We start from the raw sequence: 24,317 nt of genomic DNA on the forward strand, positions 1-24,317 counted from the left end.
AGTGCTATACCATGTTTATGATGGGAAATAGAACAAATTGGTTTCAACAATGACTGAAAGCTACATGACTAGAAAGCTACAGCTAAGCATATACTGCATTTTAAGAATGATTTAATCCTTGTTTGCCTTAAATGAAGAAGGACGAATTAGAAGAAGAAAGGATTTGATAAACTTTTTCGTTTTCAAATTTAAATTTCTATGGAAAAAATTCTTGTGTCAAACACCATTTTTGTAAGAATACTGTCAATAAACTCTGCTGAGAATCAGTTTTTGAATCCTATGAAATAAAATTCCTAAAAAAAATTTTATTATGCATCCAAACAGGGCCTAACACATGACTCAACCCTCTCATCACTTTGTTCAAGATGAAGTGTTATACACGTGGCACAATCCAATTGGTCATCACACGCGTCCACCCGCCAATGCATCGCTCAGCTCTCATCGCAGCAAAATAAAAATCCAAACAAAAACGCCGAAAACCAAACCATCGTCCTTGTCGCGTCTCCCTCTCGATCAGCAGCAAGAGATCCCTCGATCTCGATCCACCGGGGAGCAATGCGGCGAATCCTTCTCCTCCTCGTCGCTGTGCTCGTCCTCATCGCTTCTCCCGCTAGGGCACTTTATTCAGCATCCTCCCCCGTTCTCCAACTCAATCCCTCCAATTTCAAATCCAAGGTTTGCAATCTTAGATCTGAGATCCGTTTGAGTTTTAATCTTTGGATTCCTAACCATTTGGATCGCAGGTGTTGAATTCGAATGGAGTTGTGCTTATTGAGTTCTTTGCGCCGTGAGTGTAGGCGCACTGTCCGGGCTCTGACGCCCACTTGGGAGAGGGCTGCCACCGTCTTGAAAGGCGTCGTCACCGTCGCCGCCCTTGATGCCGATGCTCCTGGAGTCTCTCGCTCAGGTTCGGTGATAGAATCTTTCTCTTTCGTAATTATTCAAGTGATTTGATCTGCTTTGCTTTTGGGTTTTTTGCAATTGGTAGTGTTTGTGTCAATGTGTTATTAGCTGCTAGAATTTTGTATATTTATTGGCGTCTCTTTTTCGTCAGTCCTGGTTTTGGATAATTTATTTCTTTTTGATTAAATTGATGAAATGATTTCGTTAAGGCTAAAATCAGTGGATTATATGACCATGTGAATGAATCGTATGTTTACTTTTTAGTCCTTGATAAGCACCCAAGTGCCTGATGCGTCAAGCTTGTACAATTAAGTTGGTTTCTTCTGTGATTCTATACCTTTACTGCACGTTATTATTCTTTTAGAAGTGTTTCATAGAAATTGTAATGCTTGAAATTGTAATGCTTCTGTGGCTTAAGAAGCAACTTCTCAAAATGATCTTTCATCTTGTTGGTTTTTGCAAGTGTGCCAATTGTCAATATTGTATCTTTACATTAAATTTCACAGCCCAAAATATGAAAGTAACTAAAAGGGTTGTGCACGTCTAGTAGCTTCTGTACTTTGTCTGCTTACTTGGGTATTTCAGTAGTTTATAAAATAAAAACTTATGTGACACTATCTTACAATTACAATTACAATTTTTCTTGACAAAACAACATTATCTTACAATTACAATTTTTCTTGATAAAACTTCATGTCTTTGAGGAGATGAAGAGTCTTTGTCATTGATTCTACTAATGCCTTCATTTGTAGCTATTGACCAATCATCTTATGATTTTTTATGCAATCGCCTCTTCACAATATTTCTTGTTAAAAATGTTCTTTCAACATTTGTTGGAACAACAAGTAATATCAAGGTCAATTTCGAAGATACTTTACTAGAGGATATGTAGTATCCTTCTTCAACTTAAATAAGTTTTCTTTCAAGGTCACGAAGTCGTTTAACTTGGAAAAATCATCATTAAAGTGTATATAAATAATGGCAGCACCAATTAATTTACAACTCAATGAGTTTGATTTTGGAACTCATTTTGGTATAATCCTTGCAAGGGATCAACCTATGCTTGTATGAAAGAAAAATTGAGTCACACCTAGCCAATAGCGATATAAAACAATTTGTATAAAGGAAAAATAATCATTTACAAATTAATCTGTTTTCACGCCAGTTGATCTTTTATCCATCTCATATTATATAAAACAATCTAATGCAACTGTGACACTTAAAAATTAATATATAACCTTAGGTCAAAATTTAAAATTTTCTTCTATCTCATAATTTAGAATTTGGATATACCTTCACATATTTGTGTTAATATTGTTCAGGAATATGGAATTAAAGGATTTCCCACAATAAAGGTGTTTTCACCTGGCAAGCCGCCAGTAGATTATCAAGGAGCAAGGGATGTCAAACCTATTGCTGAGTTTGCTCTCCAGCAGGTTTGTGAGAACTTCCACATCAGACCACATCATGTATCATCTTTTTCTTTTTCTTTTTTTTGTTCTTTTGAAGCTCATGAAAATTAAAGGTGTTTCTGCTTTATTCTATAGAATATCGATAATGCTTATCATCATTAAGCGTTTGGTTGCTTTAAAGTTGATCGAGTATGATTGAGTTTCAATTCTGGTTGGCTCTGGTTGCAAGTTTCAGTTATCTAATGTGTTCATTCTTGGGTTAGTAAGACTATCCTTCAACCCAAGTATCCAGCTGACTTTGAATCAGTTCAGTGGACCTGAGTTATGAAATATTGTTTTTGAGTATTTCTAAGTTATTGATCGGCGGCATTCCCTGAAGTTTAAGTAGTTATGTGTTACCAATTATTTTTTTTTTTATAGCACAGAGATATCTTTCATGCTGGATTCTATAATGATGCGTGCCAGAGTTATTATGTCCTTGACAATTAGCAACTTGTGTTTTTATAATGTTTTAACCTTGGTTATTGTTAAGAGTTGGCAGTGCACATTTGTGTGGCAGCAGTGTTATCCCTCTTTCTCAAGTTTTTTTACTTTTCTTTTTTGGATAAATCAAGCAGTGATGATGTTCTTTAAGGGCCTTTTGCATATATAGCCCATAAGATCTCAATTGTAGATGCCTTTGTAAATTTAATTTTAAAATGTTTAATTATTATTAGTATTATTAAAGTCAAAGTTTGGTCAGCTCAAAGAAAAGTTTTCCCTTCACCCAACATTTATTCCCTTAACCCCACATCCTTATCTTGCAACCAAACACCCCCTAGAAATTTATGGTACATAATTCTTATTTGTTTCTACTTAGTATAATCTCTGAGTGTCTAGACATACTGATTCCAGCGAAGAGAAATTTTGACCTGTCGGTGTTGTCTCATCCTCGATCCAGTCATGTAGATTTTATATGCGAGACTGCTCAGTTCAAAACTGTGGTAAGAAACTTATTTTCTTGGTCATTCATGTTCAAGTTGTAAGTTATCCACTTATCTGCGTACATTTCCTACTAATTTTTTGCCAGTGATTTTTGTTCTTATTGCAAGTGAGAGGAAATGATACTTTTCTTAAGTGCAGGTAAAGTCTCTTTTGAAGGAACGGTTAAATGGCAAGGCGACTGGGGATTCAAGTGAAAAAACCACAACAACCGCTTCAGTTGAACTGACTTTCAAGCAACTTTGGTCAACTAGTCATCAAAAGTAAAGAACTCTGGATCGTTGAATTTTTTGCCCCATGGTGAGTCGGTAAAATACGTCTTGATTGGCTCTTTCCTGTTTCCACTATCATTTAATTTGCATGTGCATTATAGCAGAGATTAAAAATGTTACAGAGATAATTTGTGCACACAATGAAGGTTAGGTATAAAACCAATGCGCATTGACCTTTTTACATTTTTATATTTTTCTGCCTTATCTTGCTTCTATTGAGAATGAAGCTGATTGTCGGTTCTTCATTTATGCCAAATTCCAATAAAAGCAATAAAGAATTATCCTTTGTAGTCCTTATGCCAATATAAGACAACACATTGGCCATCAGGCTGTTGATTAAATAATTAGGTGGATAAGGCAAATGTAAATTAGTAATTTAGTTCTTACCAAAGAAAAGGTGCCAAGCGTTTCTGTGGTCAAAATTTCTAATCTTATTAAATAATTGTAAACAATCATGGGCTAAACAATGATCCCATCACCCTGTGAAGATAGGTACTAAAAGTGTTAGAAAGCTGCTTCTAGTAGTTCCACTACCACAATAAAGTGGTATAATGGAGTATGTAGTTTAGGGTCCAAAATGCCTCTATAAGACTTTTTTGAAAGAATAATTTGGATGGATTGCATGGAATAAGTGATTGTGTTAATGGTTCTTTTAATGCCTGACAATATTTCAAATATTTCCTCAAACTTTCTGCCATTTTAAATCACTAACATATTCATGGATTAAAGAGTTGTGTTATACCAATTTATGCTAAGACTAGGATTGCATTGAGTTCCTAGGAATGCTGTTAAAATAAAATAAAATTAAAATAACAAGAATAAAAATCATGTAAAACACCCTGTGACCAAATTGTCTTTTGTTTTCCTTAAAAAACAGATCATGTCTTGTAAAATCTGACATTTGTCAAGCAAATCCTCTTCAAAATGTTAATGGCCTGATATATGAAATATGCCCAATCCCTCCACATCTTATGGATTCACAAAACTATAATTCCCATTTTATATTCATTATGAGTGATGCTAGAGATTTTAAATTATTCAGGAACGCCAAAATGTTAAAGAAAGATTTGATACATGTGCCAATCGAATGATCCAGGACGTGCAACGTACAATATGTGTTTTCAAACAATTGTATCGATGCTGATTTCCAGCTAGATTCACTATTTTTATTTCTTTCAAATTCAAATTCTTTTTTTTTTCCTGATAGAAGGTTAATTCTACTCGGAGTTTTTTCATGTATAGATGGCTGTCAGGCCTTAGCTTTCTAGTCTTCTAGCTATAGGTTTGTCTTAAATAGGCTTTTGTGTTTATTTAAGAATTTATATTTGAAGAATAGTTATTTCTGATTAAGTGGAAACATTTTCTTTTATTAGATAATGGATGACTCGAATGCCTAGGCATCACGAGTGAATTGATTCTTAACCTTAAACAATTGATATTATACTAAGGAGTGGAACATGGTTCATTTGATCTTAGTCAAACATACTACTATTAATAGAAGTGGACATCTTCAGCCAGATGTTTGCTGCTACATATAGTCAATGCTATATTTAGTACAGCAGGCTGCTCTGTTTTTTTTCCTTCCCGTAATATCCAAAAATCTTAATCTGTACAAATTTTCTTTTTCCTCTAGGACTGGAGCAATGCTATATTTGGTGGTACATCAAGTGTACCAGCAACCAACTTACAATATTGATTAATTGAAACTTTGAGCTTATTAATCAAGTGTACCGACAACCAACTCCCAGTATTGATTAGTTGTACATTTTGTTTTTTTGTTTTTTGTTAACCTATCATAAATGTTTATTTTATTTTGGGGAAAATGATAACTAGTTTTTCATTTGGGTATTTGATAGTTCTCAAAGGTTCTTGGATCTTTTGATTAAAGGCCCATAACTTATATTTCTATTAATTCCAAATATTTGTAGTTGTTCTTTTTCCCTTTTTCTAGCATCAACAGTAACTGCTTTTTTTTTGTTCCAGGTGTGGACACTGCAAAAAACTTGCGCCTGAATGGAAGAAAGCATCAAATAACCTGAAGGGGAAGGTGAAACTGGGCCATGTTGACTGTGATGCTGAAAAGGTGAATTGGTTGTTGTTCATGTTGTCAATCAAGTTATTCTTCTTGTGTTTTCTTTGACTCTTTTCCTTCATGTGCAATTTTTGGATACCTTTGTAATATTTTTTTGTGGGAATCACTACAATATATCATAAAGTGAAAAACCAAATAGAAGAATTATTTCATGGATTGCATATAATTGCATTGATGTATTACAGTTCTATCTACTGCTTAAGGACAAATAATTCCATTACAGTAGTCATTTACATATGCAAATCAATTAAACATGAACCTTAAGGTAGTAATGCAAAAGATTCTACATAAACTATATCAATGTTCACCAGAATTCAATCTACAGAAAATTAATAAGAATTACATGCTAGAACTTACCAGAATATTAAACTGCGTGCCATCTCCTGCTGATGTGTATTAATAAGAATTACATGCTAGAACTTACCAGAATATTAAACTGCGTGCCATCTCCTGCTGATGTGTACTCCTACATGAGGTGCTTAAACTTTGCAGTTTTGCCTATAGGTGATCATTGTTGTATTGACTCTAGATTCATCTGTTGCTGCTTATTCTGTGTAAGGCCTGAATGATTTTTTTCGCTAAGGTTCCCTCTGTAGAAAGAACTTGCTAAATTCATTACAAAAGTGGCTGTTGGGTAAAAGTCCAACAGGTCAAAATCTGACATAGTCTATGATAAAATAGCCCATCTGATCCTCCCAGGCCAGATCATTTTGTAATTTGCAATTTAATGGTTTAATACCTGGTTGCGTCGAACCTGCACCCTCCACAATCAGATGCATGCCAAATGAGGACCAAAGGCATATCATATGGAAAATGTTCTGTTCATCTTGAACGTCTATATGTGTTAAAATTTCAGATTACTAGTAGACTCTATGGATCTCTCTATTGAATGTTTATGTTTATTTATGCTTCTATTCTATGTACTTACTAACATTATGTGGTTAATCAGTCCTTGATGAGCAGGTTCAATGTGCAAGGTTTCCCTACGATTTTGGTATTTGGTGCTGACAAGGATAGCCCATATCCTTATGAGGGGGCAAGAGTTGCTTCTGCAATAGAGTCATTTGCACTTGAGCAGCTGGATACAAACGCTCCTCCGCCTGAAGTTTCTGAGTTGACTGGGCCAGTAAGTTCTTATCATTTCTTGCCATTTGATTATCAAGTGGCATTTATGTGATATGAGTACAAGACTCGTCTTATTTGTTACTCTGTCTGTAGGATGTGATGACAGACAAGTGTGCTTCTTCTGCCATATGTTTTGTTGCTTTTCTCCCTGACATCTTGGACTCCAAAGCTGAGGGAAGGAATAAGTACCTCAATCTTCTATTATCAGTGGCTGAAAAATTTAAGAAGAGTCCTTATAGGTCAGTGTGGATTCTGACCACCTTTATTTAACTCTATTATGCGGTATTATGCTTGTTTGGTTTTCATCCAATTTGAAAATTCTGAGTTCTGAAGTATATTCACACATTAAAGATTCTCCTTTTGATATTAATCATATGAAATAGTGTTTGATTTGTTGCTTAAATGTTAGCCAATCATATTTGCTAAGTTTTTCACCTTTATATTCATTTTAAGGTAATACTTAATGAAGAATGTTATAAGAATCTGGACAACATGTTGATTTTCATGTCAAAGAATATTGTTATATACTTGACTGTACTGATTTTTTTGGCAAGATTTTAATGATTGCCTCTGTAAACAAATTTTAATTTTCATTGTGAAGAACATTGCTATCTTAAAGCCTCTGCTCTACTCAAGGTTTTTAATGAGGTAATAATGATTGTTTCATGTCCTTGTTGTGCATCCCTTTTAATATGCCATCCAGCCTCTCTTATTTGTTTTAGCTGACAAGCAATTATTGCCATGCCTATTAAATTTTTTCTGTTTGCATGTCATTTCACCAATTTGTCAAGTTTTTTGAAGATTATAAATTTCCAAGTATGGCAACAGTTTGTCGAACTTTGAATGTTACAAAAACATCAGGATTGTGCTTTTAATATGGACTGGGTTTTTATAAAGTTTGTATACAATCTTTGTTGTGCATAAGCATGCTATCATTCTAAAGTCATTGTTCACCCCAAGTTTTGCGCCAATGACAATGCATTCATATCTCATATGATTTTCTTCGGTTGTTGCTTACACTCCCAGAGCTGAGATTTTGTGGAGATGTGTGGTATTCCAAGCCGTAAACTGTAGGATTAATTTTCCTTCAGGCCTTCCCTCCATTGCTGATTGCCTATTTTCTTGGTTTCTTTTGTCAGATTAAGCCATTAAGGTCTAATTTTAAGTTTAAATGTTTCTTGATGAAAATCTCCCTGTAAAAGGATTTGGTCTTGATGAATAAAAATTGATTGTCGGAACTCCTAGACGCTTGGTTTTTGTAAATGGTTTCCAAAATTAGATCTATAGCATCTTTACGTCGACCCATCTAAATTTCACTGACTATAAAAAATATTACTCTCTCAAAATATTACAAACCTCACGCCACTTATTTGGCCAGGTGGTCAAATTCAACATTTAAATTGTTTTAGTAGTGTCCCAGTGGATTGGTCATCAGTAAATAATGCTGTATGGATCCTGAGCTTACCTTTAGGAAATGCAGCAATGTTGGCAAGTGAAATCAGCCAAAATGAATCACCAACTGGATCATTCTTGCCTTTAATACAAGTATGATCATTTAATTTCCTTTTAACATTTTGGGCTTTAAGGCTTATTAGGTATCCCTACCTGCTAGGTGGGCATAAATTTCTAGACAGGCCCACTCTTCATTTGATGTAACTTTAGATTCTGGTGTCGTACTGATGATGGAAACTCAAAGCTGTCTAAATTCGGAGCATTTCCTTCTTGACTTTGGATATTGCTAGGTAATGATTAATACAAATTATCATGATCGAGTTCATGGATATACTATGGATTTTCATACTCTTGGGTATAAGCAATCTGCATAATAGTGTAATGGAATGAGTTAACTATAATGACATTTAATTGAAATGGTATTAAGGTAATGGAGGAATTTAACAGTAGTCTTTCAACTTTATCAAATAGTAGAAGTTCATACTGAAATATCCTTAACAATGATGCTTTGAACTTCTGTGGGGCATTGGATATTCGCTACCATGCTTCATTAATAGTGTAACATGACTGGTTCTGAATTTGCCTGATTGCAGCTTTGTCTGGACATCTGCTGGGAAGCAAGTTGACCTCGAGAAAAAAGTTGCTGTTGGTGGCTATGGCTACCCAGCTTTGGTAGCATTGAATGTGAAGAAAGGCGCATATGCTCCTCTTCGCAGTGCATTTGAGCTTGACCAAATTATGTAAGAAGTTTAATGGCTTAATTTGCACTTCTTTTATGTATTCACTATTTAATCGTTTTTGTTTGTGTAGTTATTATTATACTTTTTTTAAAAATGTTTTGTTGCCATATAACTAATAAAAGGGTACATGTTTCAGTGAATTCATGAAGGAAGCAGGCCGTGGTGGCAAAGGGAACCTTCCCTTAGAAACTTCACCTACCATTGTCGAGACAGAACCATGGGATGGAAAGGATGGCCAGATTTTTGAAGGCGATGAATTCTCACTTGAAGAGCTAATGGGAGGTGAAGAGGCAACTGACAAAGATGAGCTATAACAACCGATTCATAGAATAAAGGAACAAATTTGGCTGAGATGTATTTTTAGTGTTAAAATTGAACAAGCTTTAGAATCCTGTGTTCAACGTGGTTCACAAGAGCTGTTCCTCGGATGTTGTTTGGATAGTTTAGACGTATTTAATGTGTCCTCTTTATGGAATATAAACAATATTGCAACATGGAAAACTGTTTTTGTGAAGATAATAAGTTATGCTAATTATCATGGTCTTAATTCTTAAGTGTTGAACTTTCATATTTGGAACACTTGATTGGTCATTAGAGCAATGATGTGGCTCGATAGTGGCTAAAACTCTGTGAAACGTGTAACGCTATACTCATTAGAATTAATGGGCATCACTGCATTTGTTTCCTGTTACGGTGTATTCTGAAGTTGTCTGTTTTTCTTTGTGAATTTCTGCATAAACTGAGCACTCCTTCATGTATAATCACTCAATAAGTAGTATGCGACTGTTTCCAAAGATATAATTCAGCGGCCAAGTTTGGCTTATATTGCAGAATTTTTTTTTCCCAATTTTGTGCATATATTTCCGCAACAATCATATTTATGTATATTTATTGTTATAGGTAAAAATTTAATATATATATATTTATATATATTTAGAAGTTATATAAAGTAACGATCAGTAATAATCAGAAATATACAACATTAACAGAATATGTTAGTGACGCATAAGACAATTAATTGTTATGTAACATGTTTAAATTTCCTAGATGAGAACACCCATGATCATGTATGGATTGACTTGATAACAGTCACCGCAAGGTGGGAAATCAAGCTCTCATTGAACCACTCTAGTGATCAAGGTTAATATTTTTAATAGCAATAAATATTATTCAAATATATACATACTTAAGTTATTCTACTGTTGGGTTACAAAGTCAGACATAGAGGATTATTAGTTATAGATCCCCTAAAACTAACTGCATTTCAGTTAGACACAACTAACAAAGTTTATAGTTGCATGTTTGGTTTAATAAACTTAGGTAGCGTTTGGTTAGATGTAGTTGAAAATACAGTATATTTTCAATCACAGTGTAGTTGTAAATTCTGGAGTTGAAAATGCAGGAGAATCAAATTTTGGTGTTTGGTTGACTGTAATTGAAAATGCTGGATTTCAAAATTTTGTGTTTGTTTGGGAGGATTTGTAAATCTCGATTTTGAAAACATGTGTTTGGTTGGATGTATTTGTAGGATATAAACACCCTTGCTAAGGATACTTCACCTTGGTTATTATTAAATTTAATTAATTATAAATACACAATTAATTGTTATTAATAGTAACCAAAATAATTATGCATATAATTGCTTAATTTAATATAAATTTATGTCTTCATTACAAATTATTGTTATTTTTTATAATTATAAAAAATATATTACACTATTTATAATTTTTTATATTGATAAAAATATAATAGTAACCATTTATTATTAAGATAAAATAATATCATGATTTTATTTTTATTTTATTTATATATAAATTTATTAGAAAGTCTCACGTGACACCACGTGCGAGACTTTCTATGGAAATCCCAAATGCGGGAGATTAAATTACGGCCGATTTGGACGTAGTTTGAAAACTAACCAAATCCATCTACACTGCATTTCTAACTACTTTCAAATTCTCAAATCCAACCAAACAAACATCAGATTTTGAAATTTTTTGTAATTACAATTACATGTAGTTTTATATCCTGCCAAACAAACACACCCTTAATGGAGATTGATTGGAACTCTGCTATACTCACTGGTTTATGTTAGAAATGATTACTAGAATATTTTCTTCTTGTTAAGATTTTGTCACATAGGATAGCTTGGACTTGATTTATTAGTTGTCTTAAATTTGATTTATTAATTTTGTCTATTTATATTCAATATAAGTCTATCAAAGACTTGTGCAATAAAATCCTATTTCTTAGGATGGAGTTTTCCCTTTTCTTTTATTTTTTATTATTTTATTTAAATTTTACCATAGTATCAGTGAGGATTCTTGATCTTAAGGAAATCTAATGCTGCTGCAGTTGATCTCACCATCGTTCCTTTTTCTTATTGGATATAAAAGATAGATATTGCCTTCATTTATGTGCATTATTTTATTTTTTTAAAATTACAAGGTTGGACAAACCATTCACGTCAACCAATATTGTGTGTGAGAGAGAGTTGATCTCTCAACCTCTCACTTATCAAGGCAAAGAGTTACCATCCTCGTGATGTGAAGGTTGTGTGCATCTTTTGTTAGCCAAGGTTTGCATTTTATTCTCTCTTTTGGTGGATTTTTGACATTAAATCTTGAGGGAGAAGAAGGGAGTGCCAAAAAATTCAATGGTTAATAATTAAAATCTCATGCAAATGTCAGATATTTTTTATATCCCATTGAACAACCTTACAAGTATATATACAACTATAGACAACAGTAACTGATATGTACAATAATACAGACAATAATACATAGTTTTCAGTTACACATATTTTAGGCTATAATGGTTGTAATAGTTGTAATAGTAGATTATTTTACTCCTCTAACAGAAACTAGATATTAAATAGATGGACAGAAAAATTTTTACATATCTAAAATTGTGAGTGATGTTCTTTTAACATCACAAAATCCTCAATAATTGAATCCAAATTAAATGTCTTCGCAATTTCTCTTTCGATGAAGGCCACTAAAGTTTTCAAGAGAAAGTCATCTTCAATCTTGTTTCGTAGCTTGTCTTGATGTTCTTTATAGTAGAAAAGTATTGCTCATTAGTTGTTATAGAAAATGGAAGATTAAAACAAGTCATATCAATATGTTAAGAATGTCTTTAAATTTCTTGTCTCTTTTAAAATAATGCACAACTGTGGCAGGTAAGATAGATTTTGCAGCTTCTCATCATTTTGCATATCATATTCAAAAAGCTTTAGTTCAAACTTCAAGTTCAAGATCTCTTGCTCACTAAAATTAGGAGGGTAATACTTATTTGTAAAGGTGATTTTTTTTTCAATATTAGAAGATTTATACTTTTTCCTTGGATCCAAAGGCGTAATAAGTGTCAAAAGATCTATGGCTTGCACATTGAGTCTACTCTGCAATTGAAATCCAATGACTTTATTAAATATGTCAAAATGATAGTGATGCTCTATAGTGATTTGGCTTTGTTGGTGTTGGTGTGATACCTTGCCTCTCACTCTCCTTCTTGTTTACTATGGTCAACTACAAGAGACATGAATTAACAAAAGGTATAATATCCGAATTGGTCCCTCCACTCTTCTCTTTTTTTTTTTTGGTCCCTCTACTCAAAAATGCTTCAGTAGTCCCTCTACTCTTGAAAATGGTTCTACTTAGTCCCTTCTACTCTAAAATAGGCCAATTATTGGCTGTATTTTTAAGAGTAGAGAAACTAGATGAGAAGAGATTAAGGGTAGAGGGACTAAATTGGGTCATTTTCAAGAGTAGAGGGATTAGTGGGGCGCATTTCTGAGTAGAGGGACAAAAAGAGAAGAGAGAGAAAAGTAGAGGGACTAGTTCGGGTATTATACCATTAACAAAACTTGGGCATCATTTTGAGCTCTTAAACACCCTTATTTTCCCTACGAAAACTTTACATAAATTCTCTCAAAATGCAAGAATAAAAGGGATACTAAATACTAGAGCTGTTCATAGGCTGGGCCAGGCCAAGTTCGGGCCTAGTTGAGTCTATAATAACTAAAAATCAAGCTTGTCCAACCCCGGCCTGGCCCAATAATACAGGCCTTAACTTTTGCCAGAACCCTCTCATATTTGATGACCTTTAACCAAAACTTGCCCAAGCCCGCCCAAATAGGTTTTTCATCTAATAATATATAAGTTATAAAAAAATTTATATGTGAACATGACCAAATATTATTTTACAAAACACATTAAAATTAAAATATCAATGCATAACTTTATTCAATCACAAAAACTAAAATTTAAACCATTATAATCAATGGCAATTAACAATAAATATATATTATATAAGTATATACAAAACTAATTAATAAATAATTAATGGAAATTCAAACCATTTTATATATAAAAGTATATACAAAACTAATTAATAAATATATTTTATAATTCGGGCTAGGACTAGGCTTTTAACAATAAAACCAAACCAGACCCTTTTTTAAAATGGGCTCTTTTTTTTTGTCCAAGGCACGGTCATAGGGCCTTATATATTTGTCCAAGTCCTCCCAATTTTCGGGCTGGCCTTTGGGCTTGGGCGGGTAACCCGGCCCTTAGTTAGGTCTACTCAATACCATGGATGTAATGATAAGGATTAAAAACTCAAACAAGGCTTCAAATAAACAAACCATTACGAAGGCTTTGAAAACAAGCTTCGAAGGAATGACATGAGGGTTGAAGAACTATTTCAAGAGCTAAAAAAACACATTTAGACAAAAGGAGATGCATACCTTAACAAATTTAATGAAAGGAATGGAAACTTGCATTCTAAATTCAAATCAAACAAAATTGGACAAAGATTAGGAGATATTTGGCCATTAGAGTGAAAAGAGAAGAATTGGGAATCTTAGCCTCTAAGAAAAAGTTGAATTCAAAGAGAAGGATAAAAATTTAAGGGAAAATAACCCATTTACCCCTATAACCTCAACATATCAAATATAATGACATGGAATTCAATGAATGACTAAGTTACCCTCATGCTTTTGAAATATGGACTAGAATGAATAAGCATTTGGCAAAAGAAAACAATGCCTTTTCATATTCAATAAAAAGAAAAAGATGAGTAAGCTTGGGTGATAATTACTCAAATGACCCCCAATAACCCAAGAAACGACGTGAAAACCCGCTACCTTTATAACTACCAAAGAAGAGTAAATAGGAAGGAGAGTGAGAGGCAACGTATCACATTCCACACCCCCCTTACAAAAAAATTGTTTCCTAGTACAGTCAGCTTGCTAGCATAGCTACTGGATATGAGGATGTGCTTGTATCTTTGTTCCGAAGTTTAAGGTGAATTTTTTGGGTTATATTTTCATTATATGTAAATCCAGGTTTACCTTTCGGTAACAAAGGTGTGGGTGATAGTTGATCCTGCCTAATTTGTTGTGGCGGTTGCCACGTGCTTGACTATGGGTCAGGGCATGACAGTTGGCGTCGCCATTTACCAAATTGAGAACTCAAACCTTGATCATACAAATCATGCTTTTCACAAAATGATAACACATTCAAATCGTGCTTTTTAGAAAATGATAACACATTCTCAAGCAACCTATTCCAACCTTCTTCTCTCAATTTCTGAATCGATATTTTTTTACTTGAAAACAAATGCATAGTATTCAAAATGTCTTGAGACTTTTGTTGCAACGCTTGGTATATTATATTAGTAATGGCCATGATTTTTTTCATTAAATGAAAAATAAAAATGAATTCAAATGATTGAATCATAATCAAAACAACACTAGCACACTTTCTTTGTGAAAAAGTAAATCCATTTTTTTTAAATATTTTGAAGCACCGAACAAGTAGCATCATATATTCTTATAAGATTGCATATAGAATAAAAATAAGAACCCCAATAAATATTAGCTACTTGTTTTAAAGTGCTAATTATTGCCACCTTTTGTGGTTACAAGCTCATAAATAATTAGCATGGGATTAATGTTAGCTGCTTAAGCAACTTGCAATTCTTCACGACATTTATGTAAGGCATCAACAGAAGTTATAATAAAAATAAAATAATTAAAAAACTCATGAATTGAATGTACCTCTTTAGATGTAGCAACTAAAGCTAGTTGTCATCAATGAGGTAAATAATGTACATAATAAGCAGACCACAAGAGTGCAATTACTTACTTTGAGTTAGTAACAGTCATTTTTGTATTGAAGATCTTGAATACTTAAATACAATTAGCGTCGAAACACCCGGTTCAACAAATCTATGAACACCGCCGGAGCATTAGTGAGCCCAAACAGCATCACTAGAAACTTATAGTGTCCATATTGCGTACGGAAAGCAATCTTCGGGATGTCCTCGCCCTTGATTCGAACCTGATGATACCCAGACTGCAGATCAATCTTGGAGAAGACTTGAGTTCCATGCAACTGGTCCATGAGATCATCAATCCTCGGCAAAGGGTACTTATTCTTGACTGTCACTTTGTTCAACTCACGGTAGTCAATACACAATCTCAGAGATCCATCTTTCTTTTCGACAAACAACATTAGGGCTCCCCAAGGTGACATGCTTCTTCGAATGAACCCTTTCTCCAACAGCTCCTCCAGTTGCTTCTTTAGTTCCTTCAACTCAGTAGGTGCCATCCGGTATGGTGCCTTGGATAAAAGAGTTGTGCCTGGAGCCAAGTCGATGGCAAATTCCACCTCTCTCACAGGGGGTAATCCGGGAAGATCCTCAGGAAAAACAACAGAGAACTCACTGACAATTGGTGCATTTGATACTGCGTAACCAGTGCAGGGTGGCCTCTGAGACAGAGTCTAGAAAACCAACACAACCACTACTGATCAGTTTTTGAGCCTACAGGGAAAAGATCTCCTAAGCTAGGGTGTACCCTTTACTGCCACTGAAGGTAAATTCTTCCTAGTCGGGAAAACAAAAGTGCACCTTCTTCCTATGACAATCAACTGCAACGTATACTAAAGAAAGCCAGTCCATGCTGAGAATGACATCATAGTCTCCCAGCTCCATCAGGTGCAAATCAGCAAAAAACTCCCATCCCTCAATCAGAATAGAATAAGCTAGTGCTAACCGATTAACAGTTCTTACCACTCTAACAGGAGTAGCAATGCACAAGGCATGTGGCAAATTAGTAACACATAAAGAATTCTTACGGGCAAAAGATGACGATACAAAAGAGTGCATAACACCAGATCAAATATAGCACACGCATAGTAGGAATGCACAGAAATAATACCTGCCATAACATTATGGGATACCTGAGCGTCCTCCAGTGTCTGTGCAAAGACTCGGTCCTGAGTCACTAGCCTACCATGGAATACTGGGCAAGAAGAGGAAGAAGGTTGGTCTGCCATGGGCCCTTTCCTCTTACTATACCTCGAGGCACTCTGCTGAGAACATCATGGAGTATCTATCTGTTGTGACCCACCAGATGACCTGGGGTGCTCAACTGTCTCACCCTGAATCTGCGGACACTGAGCTACAAAATGCTCCCGATTGCCACATCTAAAACACGTGCCGGATCTCCTCAGCAACACTGCCAGCTGAGCTCCTATCTCTTGAGGATGGCGTCCCCCACAAGTAGGACACTGAATCTCCTGAGCAACACTACCAGCTAAGCCCCTACCACCACAACTAGGTGACGAAGCAGGGGGCCGACTGTAAGGTCGTGATCGATGTTTCCGTCTAGAATGCCCAAAACTACTCCTGGAAGACTGACTCTTTCGAGGCTTCCGACCCCGGTTTCGATGCTGCTCCAGCTTGCCTAGGTCCTGTGTCTCCTGCCAGGTAATCTCCAGATCCTTGGCAATATCGACTACCTCAGCATTAGATAGCCTCAGGAATGGTATAACAGCTCACCGGATGTGATTCTTCAGTCCCTCTGCAAAATGATGAGATTTATTGTTTTCATCTTCTACTAAAGACAGAGAAAACTGTAACAACCTGTCAAACTTTGCTTTATACTCTTCAACAGTCATTAATCCCTGTTTCAGATTTATGAACTGCCTCTCCATCTGAGCTTGATGGCTCAACGGGAAGTACTTGTCATAAAAGGCTTCTTTGGACTGCTCCCAGGTCTTGAAAACATTTTCTCTGTTGAGGCACAGTTCGTTCTCGAACCACTAGGTTGCACTGTCTCTAAGGATGTATGAAGCCAGTCTAACCTTGTCTTCATCAGGCTTTGCATAGCCCGAAAGGTCCTCCTCACTATCTGCCTAACCCAATACTTAGCCACCGTCGGACCCCTCGAACGGTGGCGGTACGTGCTTTCCAAACTCTGTTAGTAGATCCCGACTGCCTCTAGAAGTATGCTGATGGCGCTGGTTACACATCATTGGCATCATCTCTCTGTCAGCCTATCAGAGTAGCTAGATCCGGTTGTTCTTCATGTTGCCCTTCATTATCTAAGGCTGGTCAAGAGCCTCCTACTCCCAGATCATGGGCTCTTGGGTTGGGGTTGCATTCTTCTGCAAAGTCACCCTCTACCTCTAGGCATGATTTCTGCAGCTTAGAAGACAGACAGAACTTTAGAACAAAGTTACACTACCTAGACCTACTCTCAGAAAGAACTTTTGAAGATTTACAAAATTATAAATCAGAAGGGTGACATTTGACTGCAGCTCTGATACTACTTTTAATTTGTCATGACGCAAACCCAAAGCCGGGCCCACTGATAGATCGGTTGCATCCAACAGGGGTGGCCCCACTGGGTGTAAGGCCTCAGATCTCGGATTCGATCAGAGTCAACCCCAACAAGCATAATAGAAACAACAATGCAATAGAAATACAAATAAAAAGTAATAGTAAACAGACATAACTCGAACACGAGCTTTAACAGCCCTACAGAAGTACAAAGTGCCATGCTTACAGTTTGAAAACCAAACTACAGACATAATACAAATCTTGCTCACATAGGAAAATACTAGCTCAAAGCTTTTTACAACAACAAAATTGAGGATCTAGTTACGATTGGAAATAAACTTTTGGATCTTTATCCATAGATCCTTTACTCATACTTAATACTCATACTTATTCTTCAAAATATGTTCCCATCTGGGACAAATCCAGTTGTCCAAACCCTGCTATATGGCCTCCACAATCACTCTCTTTTCTCTCCTGATAATCAAAGCGAAGAAGCCTTGTTGATCATTTTTCACCCCTTCCAGCGAAACAAAAAACCGAATTGAAGCAGTCTTGGTAGTATAGCTGAAACTCGATGTCTTGGCGACCGATCAACTCCCACAGCTTCTCGTAAGGTATTCGTCATAGGTATTCAAACCAGAAGACCAGGACGGGCAATACCAATGATAAGGGAATCCGGACATACCAAGGCTGGTAGTCTCAAACGAGCACAAACACCATCATCTTCTCAACCCACCACATCATAGCCTCTCTTGGTTCATAATTGTCCTTGTGCATGGTCTTTGTGGGCATGTGTCCCCCCTTAGGCCACACCAAAATCCATTTTTCTAATCCGCATAGTGACAAGTAGAATTGAACAAGGTTAGCCTTAATGAAGACACTAAGCTTCAATTATTGCAGCTCCATAGAAGCACTAACCTGCCGAGAAGATCTAGAATTTAAAGGGATAATGGCTCATAAGTGGGGACAGCTTGAGGGTTTCCAATGATTAGTCAAAACCTGTCGACAAGGTAGCAGCTATTACAGGAGTGAAGAAAAAGAATAGTGAGTGTACTCAAGTTGAAAAAAGATTCAACAAAAGAACTAGTGAGACTGTGTGAAGAGGGGTCAAGCACTTGTAAGTGAGTGAGAAAACCGAGTGACGGTGAGACACTGCTTCCAAGTGACACCAACAAGAAATTAATACCAATGAACAAACACGTCACCATCACAAGTTATACTAGTCCATAAACAGTATACAGTGCTGCTAGAGCTCCAGTTCTCCAACACATTCAAAGGATCATCATAGAATGAAGCTTTCACTTGTAAAAGATTATTGGCAAAGAATTTGAAGAAAATTGAAATAGTCAGAAGATTAACCATTGTTACAAGGAGGACAAAGCTTGCTATGATGTTGATTGTTTGCATGCATACATGCATTGCATTGCGTGGGAGTTGATAGTGTGAAGCTTTAAAGCTTTATCATCTCCAGAGGATGATAGCAAGAAAGCATTCATGAGAGGGTAGAGAAGGAGATTTTGAGAGGATGAAGAAGTAAGGGCGGAGGAGGGACGGGGAGGTCTCTAGATGGGAGTAGAACCAGGCTAAGGGGTTGAGGCGGTATGGAGGGGAAAGTGGATAGAGGATGATGATGAGGGCATTTATGGGAGCTCTTAAGTGATTTAGAATTTATTTATTTATTTTTATTAATATTATATTTGATAAAATTCCATGTAAACACAAACAAACACAAACAAACACAAACAAACCCAAGATAGTCCCTGTACTTTTCTCACTCTGCCTCTTTAGTACTTTTTTATTAATATTGTATTTGATAAAGGCTTAAATTAATGTGGAAGGACTAAAGAGGCAGAGTGAGAAAAGTACATGGACTATCTTGGGTATTACACATAAATATAAAACTATACATGTATGTATAACATACATAGCAAGTGGGACATTTTTCAACTTTTGAGGGTGTTGTACGGTCCACCTCTAATTCTCTCATTAATGTGAGTGCTTATTATCTACTTGCTCATGCAAGCTCCTGTCTGCAAGTGTGTTTGCTTCATGAAAAGACCTCTATCATGCGCCATTACTTTGATTCCATCCTTTAATCGATCACATTTTTATTACTTTCTCAAAGTTGGAATTGCATGCTTCATGTTAAAAAGGTGTAAAAATGATTATTAAAAATATCATCTTCTAGTTTAGATTTTATTTTACTGGACATTCTATTGTTTTAGATTTGATTTATCATCTTCTAGTTTAGACTTGTGAATTATCTGAAAGGAGTTTTTTAATTATTTATTATATTTTATCAGTCTAAATTGGTCAAAAAGGAAGAGAACCATTAATTACATGATGTAATGTTTAGCTGTAAGGAGCAACTCCGAACTGGTGTTGGACTTGAGAAGAAGATGAGAAGATGGTTACGTTACTTGCATGATGGCTTGTGATCTTATTGATAGGCTCCAACTTGGTGAAGAAGAAGGAGGTCTAGACAATGGCCTGATCTTCACGGCGTAGGATCTAGGTTAAGGGATAACTAGCTACGAACAGCTAGGGATGGATGTGACCCATACATTGGGGAGAGACGATCTGAAGCTTCAAGAACTCTGACCTGCTGTCCGAACAATCGCAGAACCACAAACCAGAAACTAATCCACACAAAACGCCCAAAAGCGTAGAGCATGAATTAGGAGAAAGCAAAACTTTCCTCTTGCGAATCCGTGAGAACTCACAAGAACAATGGTAGTAACTCAACACTTATTTTGTGAATAATAATCAAAGTTCCATCTTTCAAAAGAGAAGGTATTAGGCTATTTATAGCCAACTTAAACTTGGGATACAAGAAAAATATCTTTTTAAAATTGGCCAGGGAATCAATCTAAAAGTAGAAAATGAAAATTCGCTAGGAAAACAATCTAAAAATAGAAAAATAAAATTGGGTAGAAAATCAATCTAAATATGGGAATAGTATCCCGTGGGTACTATAGCACGTGAAGATGGCAAGAGAATCTCTCCACTATTAATCTTGGAAATACTTGATTTCCTGGTTGATTAGGATTTGATTTTGTTTCCTTGAAGAAATTGTGTTGGTTTAGGATAGAGATATTTTGGGTTGATTTATCATAAAAGGAAACCATATCTCCCTTTGTTTGCGTGGGGCCAGCGAAGATAGGCACAGTTTTCTTCTTGGATGTTCATGTAAGTGTGATGAGGACCACCTGTGGCGTAGCTCCAAATGCTTCTCTCTTGCTATCCTTTTATTTGACTAAGTTTGAAATTATGCCCTCACTTTGGTACACCTAATTACAATTAAGGTAGAACAAATTGGAAACACCGCCATATCAATGTAATTTAAAAATAAGCTTAAGTAAGCGTTCACCGATTTTGGATTTGTTTAGCACGGCTTCGTGTAATTGGTCCTTGATATGCTGCTTCCTCTTCTATGCCAACTGAAGTATTACTATTCATAGGTGGTGTAGTTGGCATGGGCATGATGTCCTCATCATCTTCCTCCTCTTGAAAAGGAGTCATCCTCGACTTGAGTGAACCAAAGAAAGATGAAAGGTCGATCTTGTAAGCATTATCGCAGGAAGCTCGATCTTGTTAACATTGTCATTGATCTTCTCAAGCACCCAGAATGGCCCATCAACTCACCGTTGTAACTTGCACTTTTGCTGCGTCAGAAAATGCTTTTTTCGTAAATATATCCACACTAGGTAGCCTGGCTCAAACAACATCTTCTTCTTTCCTTTGCTCGCTCGCTTTTCATACTGCTGAGTAATCTTCTCGATGTTTTCTTTTGTCTTTTCATGTATTTTCTTCACAAATTCTACTCGCTTTCTTGCATCCATATTAGCTTGTTCCTGCAAGAGCAAAGGTAAAAGATCTATAGGGACAGTAGGTTTAAAACCATATACAATTTTGAATGGACAAAATTTAGTGGTAGAATGTATCGCTCTGTTATATGCGAATTCGACATGTGGTAGACACTCCTCCCACTTCTTCTTTAAAATTGTTTTTAATATCATGGATAGTGTGCAGTTCACAACTTCTGTTTGCTCATTTGTCTGAGGTGACACATAGTGGAGAATAATAGCTTGGTTCCTAGCTTCCCCCACAAGGTTTTCCAAAAATAGCTTAAGAACTTGGTATCACGATCTGAGACAATGGTTCGTGGCACACCATGTAGTTGCACCACTTCCCTGAAAAATAGATCAGCGACATGTGAAGCATCATCGCTCTTATGACAAGGAATAAAATAAGCCATCTTGGTAAACCTATCAACTACCACAAATATAGAATTCCTTCCCCTCTTAGTCCATGGTAATCCAAGAACAAAATCCATAGAAATATCTTCCCACGGTACACTAGGAATAGGTAAGGGAGTATATAATCCATGAGGGTTTAAACAAGACTTAGCTTTGTGGCATGTCTCGCATTGCTGCCAATAACGCTCAATGTCACGACTCATTTTTGGCCAAAAGAAGTGGTCAGCCAGAACGTTTTCTATCTTCTTGGAACCAAAGTGGCAAATTAGGCCACCTCCATAAGCTTCCTGCAAGAGTATTAAGCAAAAAAGAGCAATCTGGTGTACACAATTTGTTAGCTCGAAACAAGAAACCATCATGCAAGTGAAACTTTTCCCAATGTTTTTCTGTACTACATTTAGAGTAGGGTTCAAAAAAGTATGAATCTTTAGTATATAACTCTTTAATGCTTTCTAAACCCAGAACTTTAGCATCTAGTTGGGACATCAAAGCATGTTGCCTAGACAACGCATCAGCTACAAGGTTATTCTTCCCTTTCTTGTACTTGACAATGTAAGGAAAAGACTCGATGAACTCACTCCATTTTACATGTCTATGGTTTAGTTTTAATTGACCCTTAAGATGCTTCAATGATTCATGGTTAGAATGTGTCACAAATTCTTTAGGCCATAAGAAATATTGCCATGTTTCCAAAGCCCTCACAAGCGCATACAACTTCCTATCATAAATAGAATAATTGAGAGCTGAACGACTTAACTTCTACTAAAATAAGCAATGGGCCTACCTTCTTGCATAAGCACCCCGCCAATACGTACACCACTTGCATCACAGTCTATTTCAAAAGTCTTACAGAAGTTTGGAATTTCTAGTAGTGGTGCTGATGTTAATTTGTCCTTCAATTTTTGAAATGCCTTTTCTTGTGCTTACCCCTATTTGAATGGGAATTCTTTCTTTGTTAATTCATTGATTGGGGCGGTAATGGTGCTGAAATCCTTCACGAACTAATGGTAAAGGCTTGCAAGTCCTAGGAAGCTTCTCACTTGGCTCACATTTTGGGGTGTTGCCCACTCACGCATCGCTTTGATCTTGTCTTCATCTACCTCAACACCTTGAGATGACACCACAAAGCTAAGAAACACAACTTTGTTGGTCCAAAAGGTGCACTTTGCAAAGTTAGCATACAATTGTTCTTTTCTCTAAACAGCAAGTAGGACATCATGTAAATGTTCAATATGATCATCTAAAGACTTGCTAAAAGTTAAGATATCATCAAAGTAGACTACCTCACAAATTTTTCGATGAAGGCTCTAAGTACATGGTTCATCAATCTCATGAAAGTACTAGGTGCATTTGTTAAACCAAAAGGCATGACTAACCATTCATATAATCCAAATTTTGTTTTAAGTGCTGTTTTCCACTCATCACTTCTTTCATTCTAATTTGGTGATAGCCACTATGCAAGTCTATCTTCGAGAAGATAACAGATCCACTAAGTTCATCAAGCATATCATCAAGCCTAGGTATGGGATGCCTATACCTCATAGTTATGTTGTCAATGGCTCTATAATCTATACACATTCTCCAAGAACCATCTTTCTTAGGGACTAAAATAACCGGGACTGCACAAGGTGAGAGACTTTCCCTTACGTAACCTTTGTCGAGTAGTTCTCAAACTTGATGCTAAATTTCTTTTGTTTCCTCCAGATTGGTGCGGTAATGTGGCCGATTAGCAATGGTGCTCCTAGTATCAAATCAAGTTGATGGTCATTTCCTCACTTCGGTGGTAGCCCGGGTTGGACCTCATCAGGGAACACTTCCTCATATGGCTGCAAAAGATCCAAAATAGAACTAGGCAAAGTAGAGGGTAAATATTAGTAGTTAGCAAAACTTTCTTTGTATAGGAGAACAAAGAACATAGAATTGGGTTCTCTCAAAGCCTTCCTGTCCCTTTTCCTAGCCATCATCACTAAACCCTCTTTTTGCGGGGCTTGGTTAATTTAAGATGTGGGGTTTTATTTAGCTTTGGATTCACTCGCTCACTATGGTGGTGGTTCTCACTCAAGTGTTTTGCACACACACACTCTCTCTCTTTTTAGATCATCCATCAATATTTCCTCCGGAGTCATGTGAAGCAAAGAAATGCGCTCTCCTTTTTACATGAAAGTGAGTCGGTAAGCATGATTGCTAATATGGACATCATGATCAAACAACCAAGGGCGTCCCAACAATAATTGGCATGCTTGCATTGGGACAACATCATACTCCACTTGATCATCATACTTCCCAATAAAGAATTGAACCATTACAATGTTGCTAACACGCAACGATCCACAATTATTAAGCCACTACATCTTATATGGACTAGGGTGACGCCGTTGCTTCGACCCCAATCTCTCTACCAAATTTGAACTACCAATATTATTACAGCTACCATTATCAACTATAATACT

The 24,317-nt window shown here is 36.1% G+C and overlaps 1 protein-coding gene across 1 annotated transcript; it reads left to right on the forward strand.

Moving 5' to 3' along the window:
* The first annotated feature begins 449 nt into the window (after positions 1-449).
* Positions 450-9,547, forward strand: LOC120253180 (protein disulfide isomerase-like 2-3). The gene is given in 11 exon segments (XM_039261504.1): positions 450-675; positions 744-806; positions 808-912; positions 2,226-2,339; positions 3,438-3,527; positions 3,529-3,596; positions 5,552-5,651; positions 6,610-6,786; positions 6,879-7,024; positions 8,831-8,977; positions 9,114-9,547. Coding segments are annotated over 11 exon segments (1,308 nt in total). The 5' UTR covers positions 450-555; the 3' UTR covers positions 9,292-9,547.
* The last annotated feature ends 14,770 nt before the right edge of the window (positions 9,548-24,317 follow it).

The sequence above is a fragment of the Dioscorea cayenensis genome, chromosome 3 (assembly GCF_009730915.1).
Source record: "Dioscorea cayenensis subsp. rotundata cultivar TDr96_F1 chromosome 3, TDr96_F1_v2_PseudoChromosome.rev07_lg8_w22 25.fasta, whole genome shotgun sequence".
NCBI classification, from domain to species: domain Eukaryota; kingdom Viridiplantae; phylum Streptophyta; class Magnoliopsida; order Dioscoreales; family Dioscoreaceae; genus Dioscorea; species Dioscorea cayenensis.